Genomic DNA, 23,829 nt, shown 5'->3' with positions numbered 1-23,829 from the left:
AGAATCTTTAAAGTGAAACTCCTGAAGCCATGCCAGCAGGCCCTGTTTTGTAGTTTTATGAACACTTGCGATCATTACAAGTGTTGAATTCAGAAATTTTGCTGGAAAAATGTTGGGTCAGTGTGACAGGGGGGTAAAATTGAGTTTAAAGTTGCCTTGATGCAAAGGTAATAGAGTGACACGTTAGTAAAACATTAAAAAAAAAAAAAAAGATTAAAACTCTTAAGATGGGCAAAACCTTGTAAACTTATTGGGTAAGTAGTCCATGTGGAATATACATGTGAGGACTGCATGTTACGCATTGTGTGCATACAACTACCTGTATATGTATCATGAATATATTTAAAATAAGGGATTTAAAAGATTTAGACCCAAGCAAAATTTATTTCCCATTTGCTTTTACTGACAGCTATGTGTCTAAACCTCATGGTTACCATCAAAAATACCCAACTTCACTACTGTCTTAGAGCATAGGTTTATTAATTTAAAAAAATAAAAAAGTAGGGAGGGGGGGAAACCTATAGCTAAGATTTCTGAAAAGTCAGAGGTTGTTTTGCTTTGCTGCAGGGCCATGCAAACTGTAATATGCTTGTCAGTTAAACTGGTTTAGGGTTGTTTACCCATTCTGGGCACCTAGCCAGCCCAACTTACAAAACTGCAATTATCATGATTGTTAGGAATAGTTCCACTTCTTCCCTTGGATTTCTTCTGCCTTGCTGCTTTTCTTCTTCACGGAAGTCTTAAATTTTCCTGTCAGTTCTGAGGAGACCCTAATTTTCCCCTCGGGGGTTCCCACAGAGATGGGGAGTCACAGAGGCTCTCCGGCTCTCCAACAAATGTAATCTTTACACAGAGGCAGCAACAAGCAAGAGTGTCACTCCGCAGGATCAAATCGCTGCTGGCCCCAACCAACAAAGCCAGGTCTTGCTGCTAGGAGACCTGCAGTGTTTGGGGTTTTTTAATTTTATGGTTTAACACAGAATTTCTAAATATACGTCTAACTTGAAGGCTACGAGGCTTTGGCATTTGCATCATTCCTTGTTTGTGGGCACACCATTTCTGTGGTGGTTGACAGCAGTTGGTCAGTGAACCCTTTTGAAGTATTTTGATGCCCCTCCACAAAATATGAATCGAAAGCAAAGAACTGGCACCAGGTGCTGCCCACCCAGCAGCTTTTTAACTGCAAGTACTGTGAAGTACCCATGGTTTGAAGGCCCTTGGGTAACACAGTGTTCACTGCGTTGTTGCCTCTGGCCTCACAGTCTCCAGGAGGAATAAGCCCCTGCTTCTGTCTGCCTCCTAGAAAACTCCTTTTCAACTCTTCCCAGTTTGCTGCTGTGGCTGGGTGTAGACGTGGATGGCTTTAGTTACCAAGGAGAGCATGTTGGAAAGTGCAGGTTTTCATGTTGCTGGTGTGAGCTGGGGTTGCAGCTTCCTCTGTGAGAAAGCCTGCGAGGTGGCGATAGTGTGTTGATCTAGCGGGGAAACCGAGCAAGCCTGTAATCTTAGCAATGTTGTACTCTGCTGTTTTATCATCAGTGATTTGCAGGGTCAAAGTATGGCAGCAGTCCAGGCACAGTGCATGGAGGCCTTTTCACAGCTCTTCGAACAGAGCTCCTGTTGTGCACGGTAGGAAAAACAGATGGAAAAGGTCCTTAATCTCAGCTATCGTCCTCGCAGAGGAGCTGTGCCTCTCTTCCCTGCGTTTCATGTAGGTTCTGGGTGGGAAGTGCTGATTCTTCTTTGCCTGTGCAAGGGGTTTCAGTTTGTGAAGAGGTGGTGGTCTGAGAGAGAAAATCGAGTGCTTATCTCACTTGTGCCTTGTACGGCTGGGCTGCTGTGTCTTCAGTGATAACACGTTGCTGGGGAATGTGCCGGTCTGTCCTGGCTGCTCGTGCTGGAGCTTTCCTCAGATTGCCGTTGCTGTTCCTGAGTATGAACTTAGAGGAGCACCAGGAAAGCCAAAGATGGGGAAATATATAACGATGATGTGTCAGGTTATTTTCTGGCCAGAAATTTTCCATCAGGGAGTTTCCTGGGTTCGAACCAGCTTCTTGGGGTACAAAACTCTGCTGAAGATTTCTTAAGTCTCTGAATGTAAGTCTGGGGACTCTTTGTGTGTCTTTTTCTAGACGCTGGAAAAATTACCTTTATTTTAGGCTAACCAACCCCTCTCAGGAACTTCTGGGTAATTTTTATAAGGCTTATTTGTTTAATTATAATACATATACAGCAATCTGTAACACCGATATATATTACTTGTTTATTTGGTTTTGAAAGCTCAGGAATCAACATCAGTTTAGCAGAGGGGTAGTTGAAAAAAGAGAAATCTTCAGTGACATGCTGAGAATCAGTGATAACTGGTTCAGTGGTGAAATCGTGGTTTTAAAGCCTCTGTGTCAAGAACTGTCTAGAAGCAGCTGTGCCACACCTCTTGTTCAGGAAGTTTTTTTTCCCAAAGCATTAACTTACCACAGGAGCATTGGGTGAATCTATCCTGCTCTTAGGAAGCATAGTGAGGGAACTGAATGGCTTTTTAATGTAGGCTAACCAGAGAGTTCCAGAAACTCCTCACATATTTTCAGATTTTGAGATATCTAATTAATAGCATTCTTGTGCACTTAGTTTTTTTTTTTCCATTGAAAACAACTTTCAAACAATTATGTTTAAACTATTTAATGTCTGTGAAGAATCTATTTGCTGAGTCACAATGTCTAAATCTGTAGCAGAATATAAAAGAATTGAGTGACTCTGAAAAACTACTGTTGCCCTCATTTGAATGGTTGGTAGTGATGCCCTATGGGAACCTGAACTGTAGACCTTGAGGATGCATCTTTTTAAGGATTAAGTACAATAGCCTGTTTTCTTGTGCCAGGACCTTTCAGAAGCACTGAGTGTCCGAATTATTTTTTTAATTGTTTATTCTATTTCAGAACTGGGTTATGTGAGGTCTCCAAATTTCCTGCTTTACACCATTAGGACGACCAATTTTCAAAAATCTTCTGTTGAAGGAATTAGAAATAATTCTGCTGCCCCACAGACTAATAGAAACGATTTCAGATGCTTATGATTCTGGGGGAAAATAAAGCTGTTCTCATGTGCTGAAATAGATTGTCCAAAAGATTGTGGAGTTGTTGCCCCTGGTTTCTCCATCTGAATGGCTGTTGTGGTTAATTTTGTTTCAAGAAAATTGGTGTCAAGACCTGACTTTTTTCTTTCCCTTCCCTTGGATGCACGGGCTTGTTTCATTTCCATCCAGAATACAATTTTCTGTTAGCATGAATGAACATGTAATTCCTTCAGAAACTTTCAAAAATGAAAGTTCCTGTATTATTCCTAGACACAATATAATGCTGTCTTCACAAATACTTCTGTGAATTGTTACAGCCCAGCTCTTGAGAATAGAAAGTTAAGTTTGCAGACGTTTTGGTGTGATAGGCCTTGAGAAGCCCACCAAGAAGCAAGCAGAAAAACTTCTGGTGGACAAGGTGGATTTCCTTTGCTTTCTTATTTTGATCCCCTTGATTCAAGGGGTCATCGAGTTTTAAAAACTCGCAGCTTTGCATGGCTTTAATCTTGTTAATGGTTATTTAGCAGCCAAAATAATGCTTCCAGCACATAAGTTCAGGGTTTATCAGGTTTCCAGCTTCAATCCCCACCACTCTTTCTGAGCATAAAGCCTGGGCTGGGGGGACACGGTGGAGAGAAGAAAGGGAAGAAATATGGGGATGTGTCTGTCTTTTGACACTTGAACACGGAAAGAAAATGACATTATTTTTTCCACTTTTAATTTACATCACGTCGTGCAAGCATGATTTCTGTGGATGTGTGTGTCTCAGTTATTCCTGGCTTAGCAGGAATTTTTAGGCTTTTTGGTTTTTTTGTTTGTTTGTTTTTTTAAATAATACTGTTTGATTGAAGATCCCGGTCCAACTTGACAAGCTCAGTGAATTCCAAAAACATTGTATTTTTAAGTAGCAGCATCTGTATTTCACAGAAGTTGCTACTGGCAGCCATCGGTTTGCCCAGCATGTGATTTGATGACTTTGGTGTCGTGGTTTAGGCCAAATCGGCTACTGGGGACCTGGAGGACCCCAGATGGGACCGACAGATGCTCTCCTCTACGCCTCTTCAGAGAGGGGGCAGAGGAGGAAAAAGAGACTTACGAGTTTAGAAGGAACTAAACTACTTTAATGAAATATTAATAATAAAATAAAAAAGAAATAATGAAAAGCTTGATACAAAACCGTATCAAGCTCCTGAGATGACAATCACGACACCGGCTGGCACTGGGGCAGTCCCAGGCTGGACTCAATGATGGACGGGAACTGGATTCCGGATCTGCATTCAGGATCGGGATCGCAGGCAGACGAACAGAGTCCTCCTCAGACGTCGGCCATTGCAGGAAGAGACGGAGATGACCTTTCGATCCCTCAGCCTTTGTACTGAGCATGAGGCAGATGGGATGGAATACCCTCGTTGGTCAGTTTTGGGTCACCTGTCCTGTCCGCTCCTCCCCGCAGGTAGGACCCCACTGCGCTTTTCCACTTCCAACCCTCCAATGGGGCAAATAACAAAGTTGGTTGGTCTTGGTTGTTATAGCAATAAGTATAAGCAAGGTCCTCTCTGCATACCATGCCTGGGCATCAACTATAAACATAGGTCTTATCACTCTGAGAGAGTGAACATTGTCTGCACAATATGCCGTTAATTTCAGAGAGGCCCAGCTAAGAAGCGAAGTTACTGAACAAGATTGATTCTGTTTTACCTCAAACCAGGACAGGTGGCCTCAGTGACTGCCTTTTCCTACCGAGACAGATGCAACAGTGAATTTAGTGAAAATTAATTAATAAGGGGGAGGCAGGGAAGACAAGTAGGACTTTGAAAATTGTTTATATTCTAGGTTTTGTCTAGCAATCAGAACATTTTGCTGGAGAAGGAAGTAAAGGGTTATAATGAATGAGTCTTGGAAAGCAGGTTTTTTAAACACAAGTTTATTACAGTATTATAAGTTTACTGCTCACCCTGCAGAGTTATGTCATTGCTCTACAGCGTGTATTTAGTAAGTTATGTCCAGGTGACATAGTAAAGATGTGTTACATTGGACCTAAAGGCTCACACTCTATGCTGTCTTCTTGAGTAGCCCATGTGGTTACCTTTCGGTATGACTGCCAGTGGCTGGATTACTGTTCAGCTTGATTGATTGAGGCAGATCTTGGGGGGAAAAAAAGCAAAACTTCAAGGAGCTGCTGAGGCCAAAGCAATGTTTCAGGTACTGTAAAAGGCATGTATTTGTTTGTGTTGCAATTCTGTTTATCCTTGAAGAAACAAATAACTTTATTTTCTTTGAACAAGTAACTTTTTCTTTATGCTTTTTAACAGAGAGAGTAAAGGATGATCCCTGCCTTACCTGAAACATGCGAGCTGATCTTTACTTATCTCTGTTCTGGGTGATTTTGTACCATCCAGCACAAAATGTTGGATTCTCAAAGACTAAAGCACGTAGTATTGCAGAGCCTGATGGGCCTGCAGTTCTAGCCATAAAGATTATCTGGTGGACGATGACTGGATAGTTGGAAAATGAATGCAAGTGGGTTTTTTTAATGGTGTTTTCTTTGGGGTTTTTTTTTTGTTTGTTTGGGGGTGGGGTGGGGTGCAGGGGTTTGGATGTTTTTTTTCCAGAGTGGTTAAGCTTGGAAGGGACCTCCAAAGGTCATCTAGTTCCACACCCTGTTCGAGCAGAGCCACCTAGAGCAAGTTGCCCAGGACCATGTTCAGAAGTTTAAGTACCTTCAAGGATGGAGACTACAGCCTCTCCGGGCAACCTGTGCTGGAGACTACAGCCTCTCTGGGCAACCTGTACTAGTGCTCGGTCACCCTCACAGTAAGAAAGTGTTTCCTCATGTTCAGAGGGAACCTCCTGTGTTTCAGTTTGTGCCTGTTCCCTCTGGTCCTGTCACTGGGCATCACTGAAAAGAGCCTGCCTCCATCCTCTTCGCACCCTTCCTTCAGGAGTTTATGCACATTGATAAGATTCTCTGAGCCTTCTCTTCTCTGTGTTGCCTCTCTAGGAGATATCAGGGTGGTTGAAGTCCCCCATGAGGACCAGGGGGTGTGAATGTGAGGCTCGTAGCTTGCATGAGTTTAGGCATAGGTACTCATAATGTGCTCCACACTGATGTATGGAACAGGAATATGTCCACCTGGTGTTCTTGTCAATTGTATCTCTTCCAGCATTGATAAGAATGAAGACTTAAGGGGGAATAACTGTCATTCCTTTATTTCCTCCTGCAGCTCCTTTAACTTCTTACCAGCTGTCTCTTGGTGGTTTCTAATTCCACTTATTTGTTGTATTTTTCCCTGTGCAGGAGGGATGAGGAGGACCAAAAGAATTCCATCACCATCTTCTCATTTTGTATTGCACTTCAAAATCTTTGCACATCAACCCACTCTTCATCTTGCAGGTACCTTGCGATGCAATTATATTTGGGTTTTGTTTGTTTGTAAGTCTGGTGCATGACTTAATCTGCCAGTCACATCCCTCGTGTAAGAAAAGAAACATAAATGCAGAGACATGTGAGCAAAGTATTCTCTACAGCAATCTGAGCAGCTGTACGGAACAGGACCATGGTGATCTTGTGCTATACAGGTGCTCCCTGATACTTCTTCCCTTGGGAAGGAAAATTCAACTGTGTGCCCCCTTTGGTATAACTGAGCTCCCATACTGCATGACTTAAAGTTGCCAACTCAACCTCTACTACAGCTCTGTAGGAAGACAGCCCGTGTGTTGACAGCCACTGGCAGTTCCTTAGGATAGAAAATCGTATGGTAAACTGTAACTGAGTTAAGAGGTATCTATCTCCTCCCTCCTACTCTCTTCAGAAGTATACTTGTCATGCCCCAGATGAAGTGCCTCAACGTCCACTTACAAACCTAGGTAGAGTATTGGCTCCATTTAGTGAAACAAGTCTCTCCTGTCCACTTGGGCAGAAGTATTTTGTTTGTTGCCCCATTCCCTAGATGTGTACAGTCCTATTTTATCCACTGTTTGGATAAAGTATGAAATAGATCACTGTAAATTTAAGCAGTTTATAGCTCAGTATTATGTGTTTTTTTTCCTATTATTTTCAGGTGTGCCTTACTTTAAGAAATTAATCTCACCTGAAAAGATGATTTAATTCCCCTGAGCCTTGTTTTCAGAAGGATAAAGGGTGCAGCTTCTGAAGCACAGAGGAGTATCTTTTAGCAATGTCAGCAATCCAGTGAAGGACTCGCTGAAGGAAACTGCTTCAAATCCTGGATTCATGCAAATTAGGAAGTTTGAACAAGGAAAAGATGTATAGGTGACTCCAGGTCTTCAGCTTACCCCCAAATACCTTTTGTTGTAGGTTAGTTTACCCAGAGCTAAAACCTTGTTTTGCTTTCTAGTCTTGCTCAAACTAACATGGCAGCAGAAGGTGTGGTTAAGTGTGCACAGGTGGCTTTTTCCAAGTAAATTCAACCCATGGCTCTCTGGTACTGTTTCCTGACCAGGAGAAGTGTTCTCTTATTTAATTCCAAAAGTAAACTTGAATGTGATGAAACTTTTGTGGCGAAAGTGTACTCTGGGGCCTCAATGCAGTCCAGTTGCCAGTGCTTGTCAGTTTGCTGTTTGCTAGTGTCTGAGACATTACCTATTTCAGGAAGAGAAGTAGAATGCCAGATTCCTACACTGCATTATTAATGCTCCTTGATACAGCATGTCTCCGTGCTCCATAAGGAATTGAGCAGATTGTGTAGTACAGTGATGCAATGAAGACAGCTGACAGTCTGTACAGGAGACTTGGGGTCAGGACTGAACAAGGCTAAAGCTAGATGAAATTTATATTCTGATACCATTATTCTTGATTCTACTAGCCACTGACTAGACTTCTGACACCCGAACACATGCTGTCATTTGCCTTTGTACCTGAGGAGGAAAAAACTGAGGAAAACATTTTTGTTGTTTTTAAAAGAAAAAAAAAAAGCCATATGGAAGTTCTCTTGGCATCATTCAGGAAGATACTCTTTTTATGTTCTTACATTGCACCTGGGTCCAACAACGTGTGATGCTCCAAAATTCTCCAGGTACAAGTTGTTCGCACATTGGTACTAGAATCAATGTAGAAAAGCCATCTGCAAGTACCACTGCTTCTGTGAGGCTGTGACTTCAAAGGAGGTGCCTTTAGAAGTAATGTCGGCTTCAGCAGCTTCCCTATGCTTCTCCTTGGGACAGTCAAACCTTTGTGGCCATCGATTGCAGTCAGTTATCAGAGGCTAAAAATCTGATGCTTCAGGTTAATTTGTCTATGCAGTACTGCAAACTTATGTAGAACAATGCAAGCATCAGCAATGAAACAGGCTAGACGAAGACCTGTGTCTTCTGTGAAGAAAAGCCTCAAACCCACTCATTTTAAAATATCTTAAATTATTTTTTTTGTGCTATTGCAGGCCTGATTGCTTGCTATTAGAAGTCCATAATTGTTCTTTGTTCTGTTATGGTTTTGCAAAGACTAAACTACCTACTGTAACTTTCATACACATCAAAGGCTATTTACTGACCTAAACTGAAAAGAACTGGACAGTATTTTCTAAAAGAAACAGTATCCCTGTAGTCCAATATATAGACAAAAATGTGTATCAAGTTTATGAATGAAAGCATAATTTGTTAATAGTGTAAAGTTAGTTACTGCTTTTAATATAAAGGCAGGGCAATTGCACAGTGACACTGACAGTGTGTACGAATCGGTTTGAACTGAGGACTTTTTCCAGTCAAGGACAGGAATTTACATGGGCACTGACCGACTCACATCTTAATATGCAAATAGTAGGCAGCATAACAGTCTGACTGATAAGAACACAAAAATAAAGCATGTAGAATTATTTTCCATTTGAATTGCTTGCACCTTCAACTGATTTAATTTTTCTTAAATATCTCTAGCTCCAGTCCTCTGCTATGGTGAAATTCTCGGATGTTTAAGGAAAGCATAAATATTCCTCCTCCAGATGAAATAGGCACAATCTATGCCTAAATCCTTCTTACAGATGCCAACCAAGGGCTCTTTCTATAAATTTGCATCTAACTCCAAAAGGTTTAACATTACAGAACTGTAGATAAGGTATCTTTCCTTTTCCCTTTGAATAAAATCAAATTCAGCTAAGGAATTCTCACTTCACGGCAGCATTGTAGGGAAAATGACCCATTTGTAAGATAGTGCAAAGAAACATTTACTCAACGTTCTTTTAGAACTGTAACAATATAATTTAGTAGAATGACCTCTTCTAAGAGGAAACTTCTATATAGTTTACAATAAATTTGTTTTCAATTTTTCCTCTGAAGGAAATTGTTACACTTATATAACAATACAAAACATAAATATTTAAGGCTTTAATTTGCAAGATTCATTTAAGCAACCCTTACTTTGAAATGTCTTTGAAAAAGACAACTATATGAGAGAACCACATTTAAAATGTGTTAAGAAATATTAGTTTTATTTAACCAGTTTTCACAGCTGAATATTTATTCTATAAAAACTTTACAGATTGTACAGTTTATATATAGTTCAAACTACTAGAACAAAAAAGTAGGTCCCACAGATGCAAAAATACTGTACCAATCCAAGGTAAAGGCAGATTTACACACTGTACAGCTCTCCACTGGGAAGGGGAGGTGGGTCAGTTCCAAGTAAAAACTTTAAAACTGTACAAAAATAAGGTTTGATTTCTTTTTCATTCTTCATAATACATTCAATAAGATTGCAAGCACAGATACCCAAGTAATAATAGATATCTGCAGTCAGGAATCAATAACCACTCCTGAAAGGAATGCAAAATAGGTCTATTTACACAGGGCACTCTTTTACACCATACTGTATATAGTGTATATTTAAAATAATAAAAAAGCATAGACAAAGAACATTAAACATCTAATTAAGGTAGTTGTTTTTTTTTAAAGGAGTTTTTTTTTTTTTGCTTAATAGTGTGCCAAAAGAATTTTAACTTATTAAATAATATATTCTAAGTGAACCTAAAATTTATGAACATAAAATGCATTTTTGGTGTAATACATCAATTAAACCAGCAACTAGGAAAAAAAGAACCAAAACCCAAACTGTATATAAAGTAGTATTTCTCACCCAGCAACAGAAGCACTTATGTAGTTATTTAAAAAAAAAAAAAACAAACAAAAACAAAACAGAACCAAAAAAACAAAAAAAAAACCCAAACCCATAGCGACTATTTAAAAACCCACTAAAACTAACTTATAACTTAGGATATTCATACATAAGATATTCAGTGATTCACTAATACTGCAAAACAAGCTTTTTTGTTTGGTGGTTGGTGTTTGTTTTTTTTTTTTTTTTTTCCTTTCTTCCCCCTTCCATTTCCCTCCCACTTCCCCTCATTCCCCTTCCCCAAGAGACAGTGGTTTCTTCATGCTATCTGGGTAAGAATTAAATGTATTCCTGCCCCCTTCTTCCCACCCCTCGATACCTCCCCCCAAAAAACGACAGAGTGTTTTCTTAGCATTAATCCTGAGCACACTCTCTTTTGGGGGATATGTGTGATTTAATCTTAATAGGGTTTAATTCCCAAAAATTTTAGAATGTTCCATTACTTGAGGTATTTCAACCTTCTTCTGAGACAATGCCATGTATCTTAGCTGACTCCTTGGGCAGTGAAAGTAAGGGCTGGCTAATACCCGTTTCAATTCTGTATTCTAATGAAAAAGAAAAGCATTATTCCAGACTTCCCTGCCACACAGAAAGTAATGCAACACCATTCACTTTTTAATCCATTCTCTATTTGATACAGTACTAGCCAAAGATAACAAAAACTAGAGCCTTTAGAGAGATGTTTGGTAGTGCACTCTATCATTTTTTTTTAGCTTGTGTGTGTGTGTCTACATACACACTCTCACACACATATTACATTATATATATATATATAAAAGACATATATATGCACACACATACACTTGTGTGCGTGTACATATATCTATATGTAACAATCAGGGAGAAAGGAGTTTTGTTCAAATTTAAGTGATACAGTACTTTTAAACCCCTTGACAATAAAAGGGGAGGGGGTCCACTCCTGTTCCCAAGCTGAGCAAGGAGTGAGTTTATATAGGTTTTTAAAATGGGCATATTTTGTTTGCCCTGATGTCCAAGAAATACAATTCCAGTGTCAACGGGCGTGTCATCAGAACTCATCAATTTTCTTCTGCAGATACTTTAACATTGAGTCCATCCCTTGTGCTGAGCCCCAGATTTTCTTCAAAACTTCACACTCCTTTTCATTTGCTTGTTCCAAGTCCACCTTCATGATATTACGTACTAAAGCTTTGGATTCTTCAAGTACCTAGGCCAAAAAAAAGGGAGTTGTGTTAGTATTACATGAGAACTGAGTGACATGTGCACTTACAGATTTATATGGATGAGTCCTGAAGTTGATTATGAACTTGAGCTTATTGATTCACGGATATACTATGACATAAGAAACATTTCTGTCAACAGTTTCTCATAGAGTCTTTCTCATAGCGTCACACGGGATGTCCTTTATCCTGTATACAACAATGTGGAAACAATGAAATTCATAAAATCATAACTATAAATATATATGTGGTTTTATACTAACTAGAGAAAAGTCCAGCTCCATTTTGGTGAAGGCTAATCATAACACTATTATTATAACCAGGCAGACCTTGAATCTCTTGAACGTTTAAAATAGATTGAAAAACCTTGTTTGCTTTTCCATTAGAAAACTATTAATCTGTTTCAAAACGCAAAATCCCTAATGCACCCAACAGTTAATTTGTACTGCATCTCTTCTCATAAGAAAGCATAAAATATCAGTAGTTTAAGCTATCTTGTGCAACTGCCAGTAGTGCACACAACCATGAATGCACTAGGCATTGCTTGTAAAACTGTAAGTTCAACTTAATGCCAAAGACTGCATTTATTTCCTTGGTAATTTAACCTACAACTCAAGATAACTCAAGATTTCTGTGTTTCTGTGCAGTTCTTTGGGCAACTGTTTACACTGTTAATTAGAATATGTTGGACTTATGCAACTATGTTAAACCCAAAGTATATTGTGAAGAGTCCAATACTGTTTTAATGTTCTTAACCACAATGTACTATGGCATATTATACAGTCAGATGCAAACTTAAAAAAAATCCTAAAAATACCCAGAAACAAAAAGATACATGAGAATGTGTTAAAAGATGTTGCTATATGACAATGCAATCCTTGTTTCATGAAAATGGTCTTTTTTTAGAAGGACATAATGAGGTAGTCCAATAATACTTAGATTGATTCTTATTAGTCTAATTATAAAAATGTATGGTAAGAAAATAAAGGACACTTACAACTGAATTACATGTGACAAGTTCCTTAATTCGAACCATTACTTCTTGTGTGAATGTTCCCGGCCAAAACACTTGAGAGACGAGTCCTTTGGCACAAGCTTCCTGCGCAGTCAACTTCCTTCCACTGAACAACATTTCATTGGCCTGAAGGGATAAAAAGTTACTTCTGGTATGAAATGTAATGAGACAAAACTCATTAAAGGAAAAATGTTCAAAACAAATAAGGAAAATGCCTGCACTATTTGAAATAGTTTCATTATAGCTCTTCCAACTTTTAATTAACAAAGATAAAGACTCGCCTATAGATAGCTGGTTGGTGGTGTTGGCTGTACTATGTCAGTAGTTATAAAAATACGGAGGCCTATGATTAAAGGTTAAACATGGAAATGTCTTTTGCCATCTCCCATTCGTGAATGTTCATTAGCTCTAGCTTTCTTGCAGTATTGCTGACTTGATTAACTGTATATGTGGTACTGGCTTATAATGCCTGGCAGATCTGTAAAACAGCAGTGAATACATCAGCTTGCCCTTTATAAGAACGTTAGTTGCAGCAATGAAACCTTTGCTAAAAATCTACATTATCTGTAAATTGTAAAAAAACCCCCAGTTTTGGTAGTAGACCTCCTGGGAACTGCTAGTTTTGGTAGAAAAGAATAGTTAAATATTTAGCAACTAAAATGTGTTTTAGTACTGAAAATGTTTGAAACCTAAATATATGGTTTATTTTCAGTACTTCTCAAAACTCTTCAGAAGTATTTCAACATTTAAAATGGCTGGATTGTCTTGGAATTTGACCTCCAAAACCCACTGAAGTGAGCAGGATATATTCCAATTTGTGATCAAATTCATACAAAATAAATAGTCCCATTTTATTCAATAGTTCAATACTGAACAGATAAATCCTTTCAAAAGCTAATTTAGCAGTCTTATTAAAAAAAACCCAACAGTATTTAAAAGATCTTGTACATAGTTAAAAGGTACAGAATGTCTATATTCTATGCAATAAGGTGATCTCTAGTTCTATAAATCTTTTTGATTTATAATTATCATACACTTCACTATTTATCAGCTTCCCCATTCAAACTTCATCCTACAATCATTTGTGCTTACGCTTTAATTCTACCTTTAATGAACCTTCTTATATAAACTTTTTGTTTGCAGTGACATCTGCACAGAAACAGCCAGTGAGGATTAAAAAGTCAGAGTAATTGTCAACCTCAAAAAAAAAAAAAAAAAAAAATCAGTTTTACTGTTTCTTAATGACTAATTTACATTGAAAAATATGACAAACCCCTCACTGGGCTCTTGGAATATGGGAAATAGGGCTGTTATAAAACAACCAAACCTGATAGGTGTAGCATTTCTGAGGACAAAATCCGAGCGTTTTTTTAATTGTTTTCTAATACTGAACATTTTGGTAACTACTACAGCAACTTTCAGTTAAGGATCTCAAGTTATCTAATTACTGTAGGTAGCGTTTCTAGTATTGCCATTTTACACCTGAAGAAATCTGAAAACTCAGAGGTCTATTACTTGCCCCTTTGTAATGAAATACAAAGTTTGGGTTGCAACTCCCAGTCCATTAGGCATGTAAAAAAAAAAAAAAAAAAGAGATGTTTCCAGGATCTTTTACATAAAATTTATCATCAGCACATCTCATAAGTTTACATGTAAAGTTGTGATTGACATATATTAGTTTAAAAAACAACAAATCTCAAACTAAAGGTACAAATTATATACCCCTATAGTTCTACCTTCTGTGAAAGCAAAATAAATTATACAAGGTTCATTATCACAACTATACCTTCTAATTTTCCAGATGTGAATGATACTAACCTGAAACACTAGCCAAAAAATCAGTGATATACACAAGTCTGCCTAAAAACAGGAATCATTTTCCTAAGGAGAGATGGAAAAAAAAAAATTCTTCCAAAATAATTTTAAGAGATACTTAACATTTATATCAAAGATCAAAATGTGAAGTCAAGACAACTGGGAGTTGGGAAAGTCAGAAATTTAAGTCAGCTGGGCCGGTCTACATAGTCTTCACATGCCTCTTTGGTAACAAGGATAAAAAAGAATCCTAGAAAACTGTAATATTTTTTTTTCCTAAAACTCAGTAGCAGCTGCCGAGTTCTCCCAAACATGAGAAACCACGAATGATACTAGTGCAGTTATCTTATTTCTGCCAGCTGTAACACAGCATTAGCAGAAAACCTTACATGAAATGAGCTCTCCCATTAGTGTTCTCAGTCGACAGGTTTTGAAGGGGAATGGTTTGCTCTTGCATCTTCACTTTTGATCTATACACAATGTATGCCAGAGACCCACTACTAAACAAGTTTTAATCATATAATCATGCCTTGTATCTGCTGTGAAAGTTAACAGACTTAGTGGTTACTTTCCAAGAAATATAATCATAGAATCATTTGGGTTGGAAAACACCTTTAAAGGTCATCTAGTCCAACCCTCCTGCAATGAGCAGGGACACCTTCATAAAATGGTTTCCAAAGGACTTTAAAGACCATCTAGTTTCACCCCCTGTTGCCACAGGCAGGGACACCTCCCACCAGACCAGGTTACTTAAATCTCCATCCAACCTGACCTTGAACACCTCCAGGGATGGGGCATCCACAACTTCCCTGGGCAACCCGTCCCAGTGCCTCACCACCCTCACAGTAAAGAATGTCTTCCTAATATTTAATCTATATCTTCCCTCTTTCAGTTTATAACCATTACCCATTGATCCTGTCACTGCATTCCATGATAAAGAGTCTCTCCCCATCTTTCCTGTAGGCCCCTTTAAGTACTGGAAGGCCACTATAAGGTCTGCCTGGAGCCTTCTCTTCTCCAGGCTGAACAACCCCAACTCTCTCAGCCTGTCTTCATAGGAGAGGTGCTCCAGCCCTCTGATCATCTTTGTGGCCCTCCTCTGGACTCGTTCCAACAGGCCCACGTCCTTCTTATGTGGAGGGCTCCAGAGCTGGATGGAGTACTCCAGGTGGGGTCTCACCAGAGCAGAGTCAAGGGACAGAATCACGTCCCTCAACCTGTTGGCCACTATTCTTTTGATGCAGCCCAGTATATGGTATAATTGGATAAGAATACAGTATATGGATAAGACAGCAACAGAAATGAAGCTGATAAAATATTTCATTAATATAAGATTCTCATTAACAACCTTCATTTTCTACTCAGTCTGCCTTTCTCCTTCCACAGAGAAACATCACTGGGGCATCCTCTGGCCTCTTTTACAGGGAGTGCTTTGAGGCTCACAGGGGACCTCTCATGCACCCCCACAGGCACTAGACTTCCATAGTGCAAGTGAGCTGAGGTGCTCCATTGACCTGAAGGCAGCTGGTCTCTAATGCCTGAGACCCTGGCTGTGATGTGGACTACAGACGCTATGGAAACGTGTATCCCTCATGACTGACAGAAAAGCATAAGATACGGCCAAGAAACCAACAGGGAAACCCAATGTGTGAAGCTTGATCACGTGGCTCCTGTGCTTTATAGCCAGGACCAGAAAAACAGACCAAGATCTCCACAGCAGACACACAATAATGTGTCTCCCCAAACAGATGTCACCTTAATCTCTATTATACATTATTTCCAAAACCTAAAAACTAAGTTTGAGAATTCTTCTAAAATTTTTGGTATTCCCCATACAGTATCAGTTTTGAATCCTAAGGTCTGGGCTTCAGATTTCCTGAAATAATTAACTCTGTTGAACATGTTCTGTGAAAAAACCCTCCATGGCAGACTGCTCACCAGCAAAGACTGACTTGGTAGGGAAGATATTTCCAGCAATCTTGCGATTGAAGATTTTTACATAACTGCTGATGATAAAAAGAATGCACTGAATCTGATTTACAAGAGTTAAGGGTGGGAGTAGTACTTCCGAATCAATACTTTTGTAACAAATTTTACGATGCATACAGAGGCCTTATTTCTTTCTTTTGTATGATATTTTAATTCCTCCCCCCCCAAATGTTTCTCATCGCACTCACACCATCTCTTCTTTCTGCTGACTTCTGTCTCCCTTTTGTAGATAGAAAGCATGTTACTTCATGAAAATTTTCACTATAGATTCTGACTATATTTCCTGGAATCTGCTGTTTAAAGTCCAACTTTGTCCCGTACAGCATTGACATTGTTGTACTGCAGGGGGTCAAGGATAGTATGAAAACAGTGGACTTTAATTTTTTTTATTTCCTTTCTGCACTGAATAGTATGGAATTATTATCACTGGAAGCTTTCAATTTAAGTCTTCATATTGAAAAATGAGAGCATTCACAAACACACATGGAAGAGTATACTAGGGAAGAGCTTCTTGTATTTTTTGTACAACTTCTAAAGAAATGAGAAGTAACAACCACAAGTCTCTAAAGGACGGGAATGGATGGAATGGATGGATGAATGGATGGATGGCCAAATAAAAAGGGAAAGGAACAATCAGTAGTTTGAAACATGCTAAGATATTAAAGATACTCTTATAACTGTTAATCTATTTCAGTTACCTTTTCTGTTCTCTTCTAACAACTAAATCCAGACATCACACAGTTAGTCATTAGATTTGTTCAAACTGATGCTTTTAATATATTGAAATCTGTATTTTTATAGCAATAGATACCTACAGGGAAAAAGTGGCTTTTATAATAAACAGTAATTTAGGAAAAACAAGTGTAGCTACAAGCACTTGTTTCATACTGTTACTATTCAAATTGGAACGGGACATAGGTCTAACAGTTTTCAATATAAATATTTTTCACATATAAAAAATAGTAGGCAACATGAAAATAATGTAGGTAAAAGATTTTTAAATAGGTTTTTATTACATTTGATTCTTCCACCTAATTGGAAAGCAAGAAAAGGGATGCTCAGTAATATGTGGCTTATGTTTTCCGCAACAATGCAAAGTGTTATCTTTTTTTTTTTTTTTTTCAGTCCAGCAGTACTGTAAATCAAGTGCAAGACTGAAAAAAAAAAGCTTCACAGAAGTGATTTGGACTGATTATTTCTTGCCTAACACACTAGCGTTAAACATCAGCAGAGATCTACAGAGTGAGGAAGTTCAACATGACTTCTTGAGAACAACAAGTGCATGAAAGCTGAATTACTTATTTTGCATACTAGCATGAGGCTGCTAATAGCTGGTGACACAGTGCGCTGCTATGTAACGACACTGAGTGCAGAGCAGCGCATTCTGTGCTGCACTGTAATGCTGTGCTGAATGCAAGACACTAGTGGCTTTTTCTTTTGTGGGGCTAAGACGGAGGGTATGCAGGACATAACCCTTCTGCCACCGTCAGGGTTAAGGGTGCCCATGACATGGGATTAGGTCCCGTGCCTGCTTTCTGTTCTGTGCGCGCAGGTGAAGACTAGGTTGTAACATCATGGAGCAGAGAAGCTATAAATACTGGCTTCTCGTGAAAGGTTTTCATGAGAGAAAGAAGAAAATAAAGAACAGACAACACAGCAAAGGTAAAAAGTCTTGAAATCACTCTGGATAAATTATCACAACTGCATTGTGAAGCTGTCAGCCCCTACCCTGCAAGCTACTTACAGAAGCCAGGCCCATTATCCGGGGGAATGTAAGGGATGAACATCCATCCGGACTTTGTCCAAAAGTAGTGTATGGTGTCTGAAACCATGCCTTCTCATTAGCCCAAACCACATCACACAGAGGCAATATAGATGCTCCAAGTCCAATGGCTGGGCCATTTACTGCTACAATGATAGGCTTCTTAAACTGAATAAAAGTATTCACAAAATTCCTGAAGAGAAACAGAAACATGCATTCACTACATATATAGAAAGAGTAAAATATACCAGCCCTTGAAAACTCAGTAATAATTCGTCTCCACAGTAACATCGCTTTCAAAACCAACCTGATAACCTTCCACGACGAGGTGGTTAGCTTGGTGGATGAGGGGACAGCAGTCTACCTAGACTTCAGAGCAAGGCGCTCAGCACTATCTCCTGTAAGACTTTCACAGACAAGCTGTTGATGTATGAGCTGGATGAGCAGACAGTGAGGTGGACTGAAAAATGTCTGAATGGCTTCCCAGAGCGTGGTGATCAGTGGCACAAAGTCTAGTTGGAGGCCCGTAATTAGTGTTGCACCCCAGGGGGTCAGTGTTGGGTCCAGTACTGTTCATCCGCTTCATTTGTGATCTGGATGGTGGGGCAGAGTATATCCTCAGCAAGTTTGCTGATGATCCAAAACTGGGATGATACACTGGAGGGTCATGCTGCCATCCAGAGGGACCTCGACAGGTTGGACCTCATGAAGTTCAACAAGGGGAAGTGTAAAGTCTTCCACCTGGGGAAGAACAACCCCAGGCACCAATATATGCTGGAAGCCAAACAGCTGGAAAGCAGCTTGGCAGAAAAGGACCTAGGGGTCCTGGTGGACACCAAGTTGAACTTGAGCCAGCAGTGTCCCTTTGTGGCAAAGATGGCTAATGGTAATCTGGGCTGCATTAAGAGTGTTGCCAGCAGGTTGTGGGAGATGATACTTCTCCTCTGCTAAGCATTGGTGTCCAGTTATGGGGTCCCCAGTGAAAGAGAGATGTAGAGCTACTGAACATGGTCTAGCAAAGGGCCACCAGGATGACTAAGAGACTGGAGCATCTCTCATGTGAGCAAAGACTGAGAGAGCTGGGACTGTTCAGCCTGGAAAAGAGAAAGCTTAGGGGGATCTCATCAATGTGTACATATACCTGAAGGAAGGATGCAAAGAGGATGGAGCCAGGCTTTTTTCAGTGGTGCCCAGTGACAGGACCAGAGGTAGCGGGCAAAAACTGAAATTCAGGAAGTTCCATCTGAACATCAGGAAACACTTTCTTACTGTCAGGGTGACTGAACAGGTGGCCAGCAAGGTTGTGGACTCTCCATCCTTGGAGATAGTCAAAAACCCTGTCTGGCCATGGTTCTGGGCAACCTGCTCTAGGTGACCCTGCTTGAGCAGGGGCAGGTTGAACAAGATGACCTCCAAAGGTCCTTTACAACCTCAGCCATTCTTTCATTCTGTGAAAGCCTAGCATTTCTCCCAGCCCAAAGCAGCACAGTAATTGGGCAGCTCTGGATTTAATGCCTCTCCTACAAGAACCAGCTGATACGGCGCTTCTGGTATATTCACAGGCCTCACAGCCCTCTCCGAGATGAGGCTGTAGTCATACCTCACCTCTGGGCACCAAAACCATGGTTACAGCCCTGCTTGGTCTTCACTGTGTTTATGTATGACATTGGTATGAGGTAGCTATCTATATTTTTAAGTGAAGGTATAAGGTGTATAGGTGTAAATGAATATGGGCAAAGCATTAATGAGTTTCCTTAAAGAGTATTTCTGGACTTCTGGGAGACAGCTTTTCTAAATAAATCAATCTGCCTTTTAAAATTATGAACAGGCCATACACAGTAGAGCTCCATTATCACATACCACACACCTTTACACTTCCCCTCCTCATGTCCCTCTTTTGGTTGGTCATAATGCTATGGGTGCTATGCTACTAAGTTACAAATGCATATTCTTACCCTCGTTATCAACACAAAATGACAATTCATTCTAGTACCCACAAAGCATGGATACTTACATGCTTCTCTGTTCTCTAACAGTAAATGCCTTCCAAGGTCTTAGGAAAAAGTAAGCGTGTGTGTAAGTATGCACACATTAGACCAAGTAGAGACTTCTGAAACCCCAAAGTCAAGTTGCAGGTATTTCTCAGTTAATAGCTACCACATATAATGAAGGAGTTGTCCATATTTACTTCAAGTACATGACAAATTCTAATTAGAATACAGTGTACAACATACAGTTGTCAGCACCTGCAAAGCATTCCTTGGCTCTGAATGACAGAAGATTTCTCATTTCAGTATTAGATGCTGAAATATGGGATTATTATCAAAATTTCAGAAAAGGGGATATAGTGGTAATTTTAAAGTTTGCTCTTTATCTGTGTTACCTGTTTTTGTATTTCTGCAAAACAGGACATTTTTACTGTATTGCATCCATCCCTAAAGGTTATCATGCTTCTTAACTCATTCTAGTGAACTGTAATAGATGAATGCAAAAAAAATTCTGGAAGCATCTTATGCAAGTCATCATAAAAACAACCCGTCCAGAGATGATAATTTTAATGATGTCTGAATTTTAATGATGTCTGAATATTCCAGAAGACCAAGTCTAGCATATATATGAAAAATACCAGTATTATGTTTGAAGGGGGAGAGTTCATAGGTGTTTTAAGTTACCTTTATCCATTTTATTAACCATAAATAAGAGGTGGCAAATCAGGCTTCTGGAAGGGCCTGAATTAAACTAGTCACAGAAGCTCAGTGTCCAGAGCCTCTGTTCCCTGGCTGCATCTAAAGTCACTGCATGACCAACTTCTACATGGAATGACTGAAAAAAAAAAATATGATTGAATGATTGAAAAAAATAACTATTATCACCTCTATCAGCCAACTGTGCCTCGAATGAAACTGGCTTTACATGTTACAAGGCCTTTTTTAGGGACATGAATATTGATAACGACAACAAAACATAGGTCTCTGAAGGAATATAGATACTCTGGAAGCATACAAGAGCCCAGGCCCTCAAAACCGGTGTTCAAATGATACTTGTTTTTACTGTTAAAACATGTCTCCAAGATCCATACTTTTGTCCATATATATTCCTCTAGTTTGTAGTAATTCAGCTAATTTTGTTTAAACGTTAGGTTTTGTACCTAGTGTTGGGATTATGTTCACTAGTACTAACTACTCCTCTAAAATACCCATCATTTCGCTGCTCTGAATGTACTATATTAAGGTACTCATTCAATGTCCATCTTGTATTTGTGTGTTGAATTTGTTTTCCTGAAACTCTATGGCCGTTTAAGTCTTTTTAAAATTGGTTTCAACTGGAGGAGTATTACCATAATACCAGTTTTCACAGTTAAATTTTAGCAGTAAAAATAGTGATGCATGAAATGACAACCCAAATAGAAAGGGACAGGGTGTATAAAGAAGTGCTGCACACTATATCACATAACAGGTGAATGTCTGAGATCTTGTCGAATTGGAGGCTTTTGATATAAAAAGATAAACCAAGCCAGACTACATGATGAATACCCGCTCAGATGACTGAAGATAATCTTACATACCTAATAGCTTCTGCCATTTTAGTGCTTTCCTTTTTTCTATCATCTGTTAAACGTCGTATAAAATAAATAAAATCAAGACCACAGCAAAAAGTGCTACCGACTGCACTGAACAGCACAAGTTTACTGTCATCTGCAGCTGCTGTGTTCAGTGCACTTTGGACTTCCTTCATTACCTGAAAGAAAAAAAATTAAAAATAATTCATTAGAATCTTTTGATTACATCATTAAGAAGTAGCATACTGTTTTCCTCCCCTCTTCCCCCATGAGATCTCAATCTTTGGCATCTTTAATTTTTCCTTAGGATCCACTCAACCATCATATTAGAAAAATTCACTTTTTTCATTATCCCAAAATAAGAAAGTATTAGAAGCTCTGCATTTGAAAAAAAGTAATTAGACTAAGATAATGAAATCATTAGGAAAAGATCTATTAGATGTTATCTGTAACTAAAGCACTCATTCAGCGTTTCTGTAATTTGGACAGCAGATGGCACATGCAACTAGTTCAGAAAAAAAGAACCTTAATTCAGGCTAAAGCTTGTAAGTTGAACTTCATAAATTGCCACGTCTTATAAGAGACAGTACATCTAAAAGTTCAGATAACATAGTTAAAACTCAACTGAACTACACTTAAAGTCCGTTGTATGTGTAACATCTTGCAAGCAACAATCTGAGACTTAGAATTCTGTCAGCACCCTCCCTCTCCGCCAAAGCAGAATTATTCTGACCTCTGGATTTAGTGAATTATTTTCAGATGATTTTGTTGATAGCAAAATGTGTGTGAATCCATCTTGTTTCCTGACAACAATGTCTCTGTACCGGTACGCACTCTCCGTTTGTCTCACACTGAAACGTAGCCTTTTATCAAAAGGTTGATCTCTCCTGTCATCAATAAACCTTCGTTTACTGGCTGTCACTCCTGTTACAGATGTCTGTATGTTGGTTGTACCATTGGCTGCTAATGCTTCCATAAAGGTGGATGTACCTGGAAATAGTTTAAATAACATTCTAATTAATTACATTTTATTAGCTCAGCAGTTTCAAAATACGAGTTAGCATGAAAACACGCAAGCCATATTAAGAACACACAGTAAATATGAAACTCAGTTCCCTGGAAGTTACTGAAATGTTATACTGTGCACAGAGCAAAATTAAAGTGACAAAGGGATCCAACAAATTCATTTTACATTTGTGAGAAAATACATTTGGAACAAGCCAAACAGGCCAATCATCATATACTTATTTTTAAGAGGGAAGGGAAATGTTTATTTAATGTTCCTAATACCAATGCACTTCAGTAGGTTAACGCTCTGCTTTCTCCCTTTCCAACATCTTTAAGGTGTCTAATAGCATCAAGATTGCAAAGAGAAAGCAGAAGCCTATTGTTTCAAATGCCACCAGAAGTTAATACACGGAAGAAAACGACACCTACAGTCAGCCAGATAAAGAACTTGACTGACAAGATCATATAAAGCATAATAGTCTTTAAAGGAAAATGGAAATGAAGAAATACAGACTATGCTTCTGTGAGAGGGAAACAAGACGCATGCAGTGACTGATATTTTAATGGATTCATAGACAATGAGATATTTCTCAAGTCTAAACAATTTTTGCTATTACAATTGGCAAATAGAGCATTGTGTCTTTCTGGGCTTGTTCCCAGTCACTTAAACAGACAGAATTTGAAGGCACACAAGTAAACAGGTCATTCCTCATGACGCAAGAGGGACAGGTTTTTCTATACTCCACATTAGAAACTAATACCAAATAATTAGCATTCATAAGAAAAAATAAGAACATCTTGGATCTATAATCCATCTGCATGTTAAAGTCTCCATGTAAAATCTCCATAAAATTTGTCAGATTAAAGTAATGGAGTATGTGTGGGAGGGAGGGACAGTAGGGTTAAAATGTTGGAAAAACGTGATACAGGCCAAGACAGGAAAGTTTTAAAAGTCTTTTCCTGAAAACTGAGGTCTGAGACTTTGTTAAAAATCTACTGGAAATCCACAGTTCTTATCTCATAAACAGGTACTTCAGAACATCATGCATATGATGTCTTAAAAAGTAAAGTTAAACCACGTATAAGTAACTTGTTAATTAAATGCCATTGAGGGATTTTGCTTAATTTGTCATTATCTTTATGAAGAAGCTATATTTTTAAAATTCTAATAATATGCAATTCTATGTGTGGGGTGGTGGTTTTTTTGTTTAGGGGTTTTTGGTTGGTTGGTTGGGTTTTTTTTTTTTAAAAACACAGGATAATTCAAACACTTGTGGGTCCAGTGAAGT

The 23,829-nt window shown here is 38.9% G+C and overlaps 1 protein-coding gene across 1 annotated transcript in view; it reads right to left on the bottom strand.

Moving 5' to 3' along the window:
* Positions 1-11,220: 11,220 nt before the first annotated feature.
* Positions 11,221-23,829, bottom strand: part of CDYL (chromodomain protein, Y-like) — a 54,652-nt gene continuing 42,043 nt past the window's right edge. The window contains 5 exon segments of the mRNA XM_009885410.1: positions 11,221-11,379; positions 12,390-12,533; positions 17,956-18,166; positions 21,539-21,711; positions 22,266-22,501. Coding sequence (XP_009883712.1) covers positions 11,221-11,379; positions 12,390-12,533; positions 17,956-18,166; positions 21,539-21,711; positions 22,266-22,501 — 923 coding nt within the window.

This window comes from Charadrius vociferus, unplaced genomic scaffold (assembly GCF_000708025.1).
Source record: "Charadrius vociferus isolate BGI_N301 unplaced genomic scaffold, ASM70802v2 scaffold375, whole genome shotgun sequence".
Lineage (NCBI taxonomy): Eukaryota > Metazoa > Chordata > Aves > Charadriiformes > Charadriidae > Charadrius > Charadrius vociferus.
Note: the sequence above shows the minus strand (reverse complement) of the source record. Positions and strands in the feature narration are given on the sequence as shown.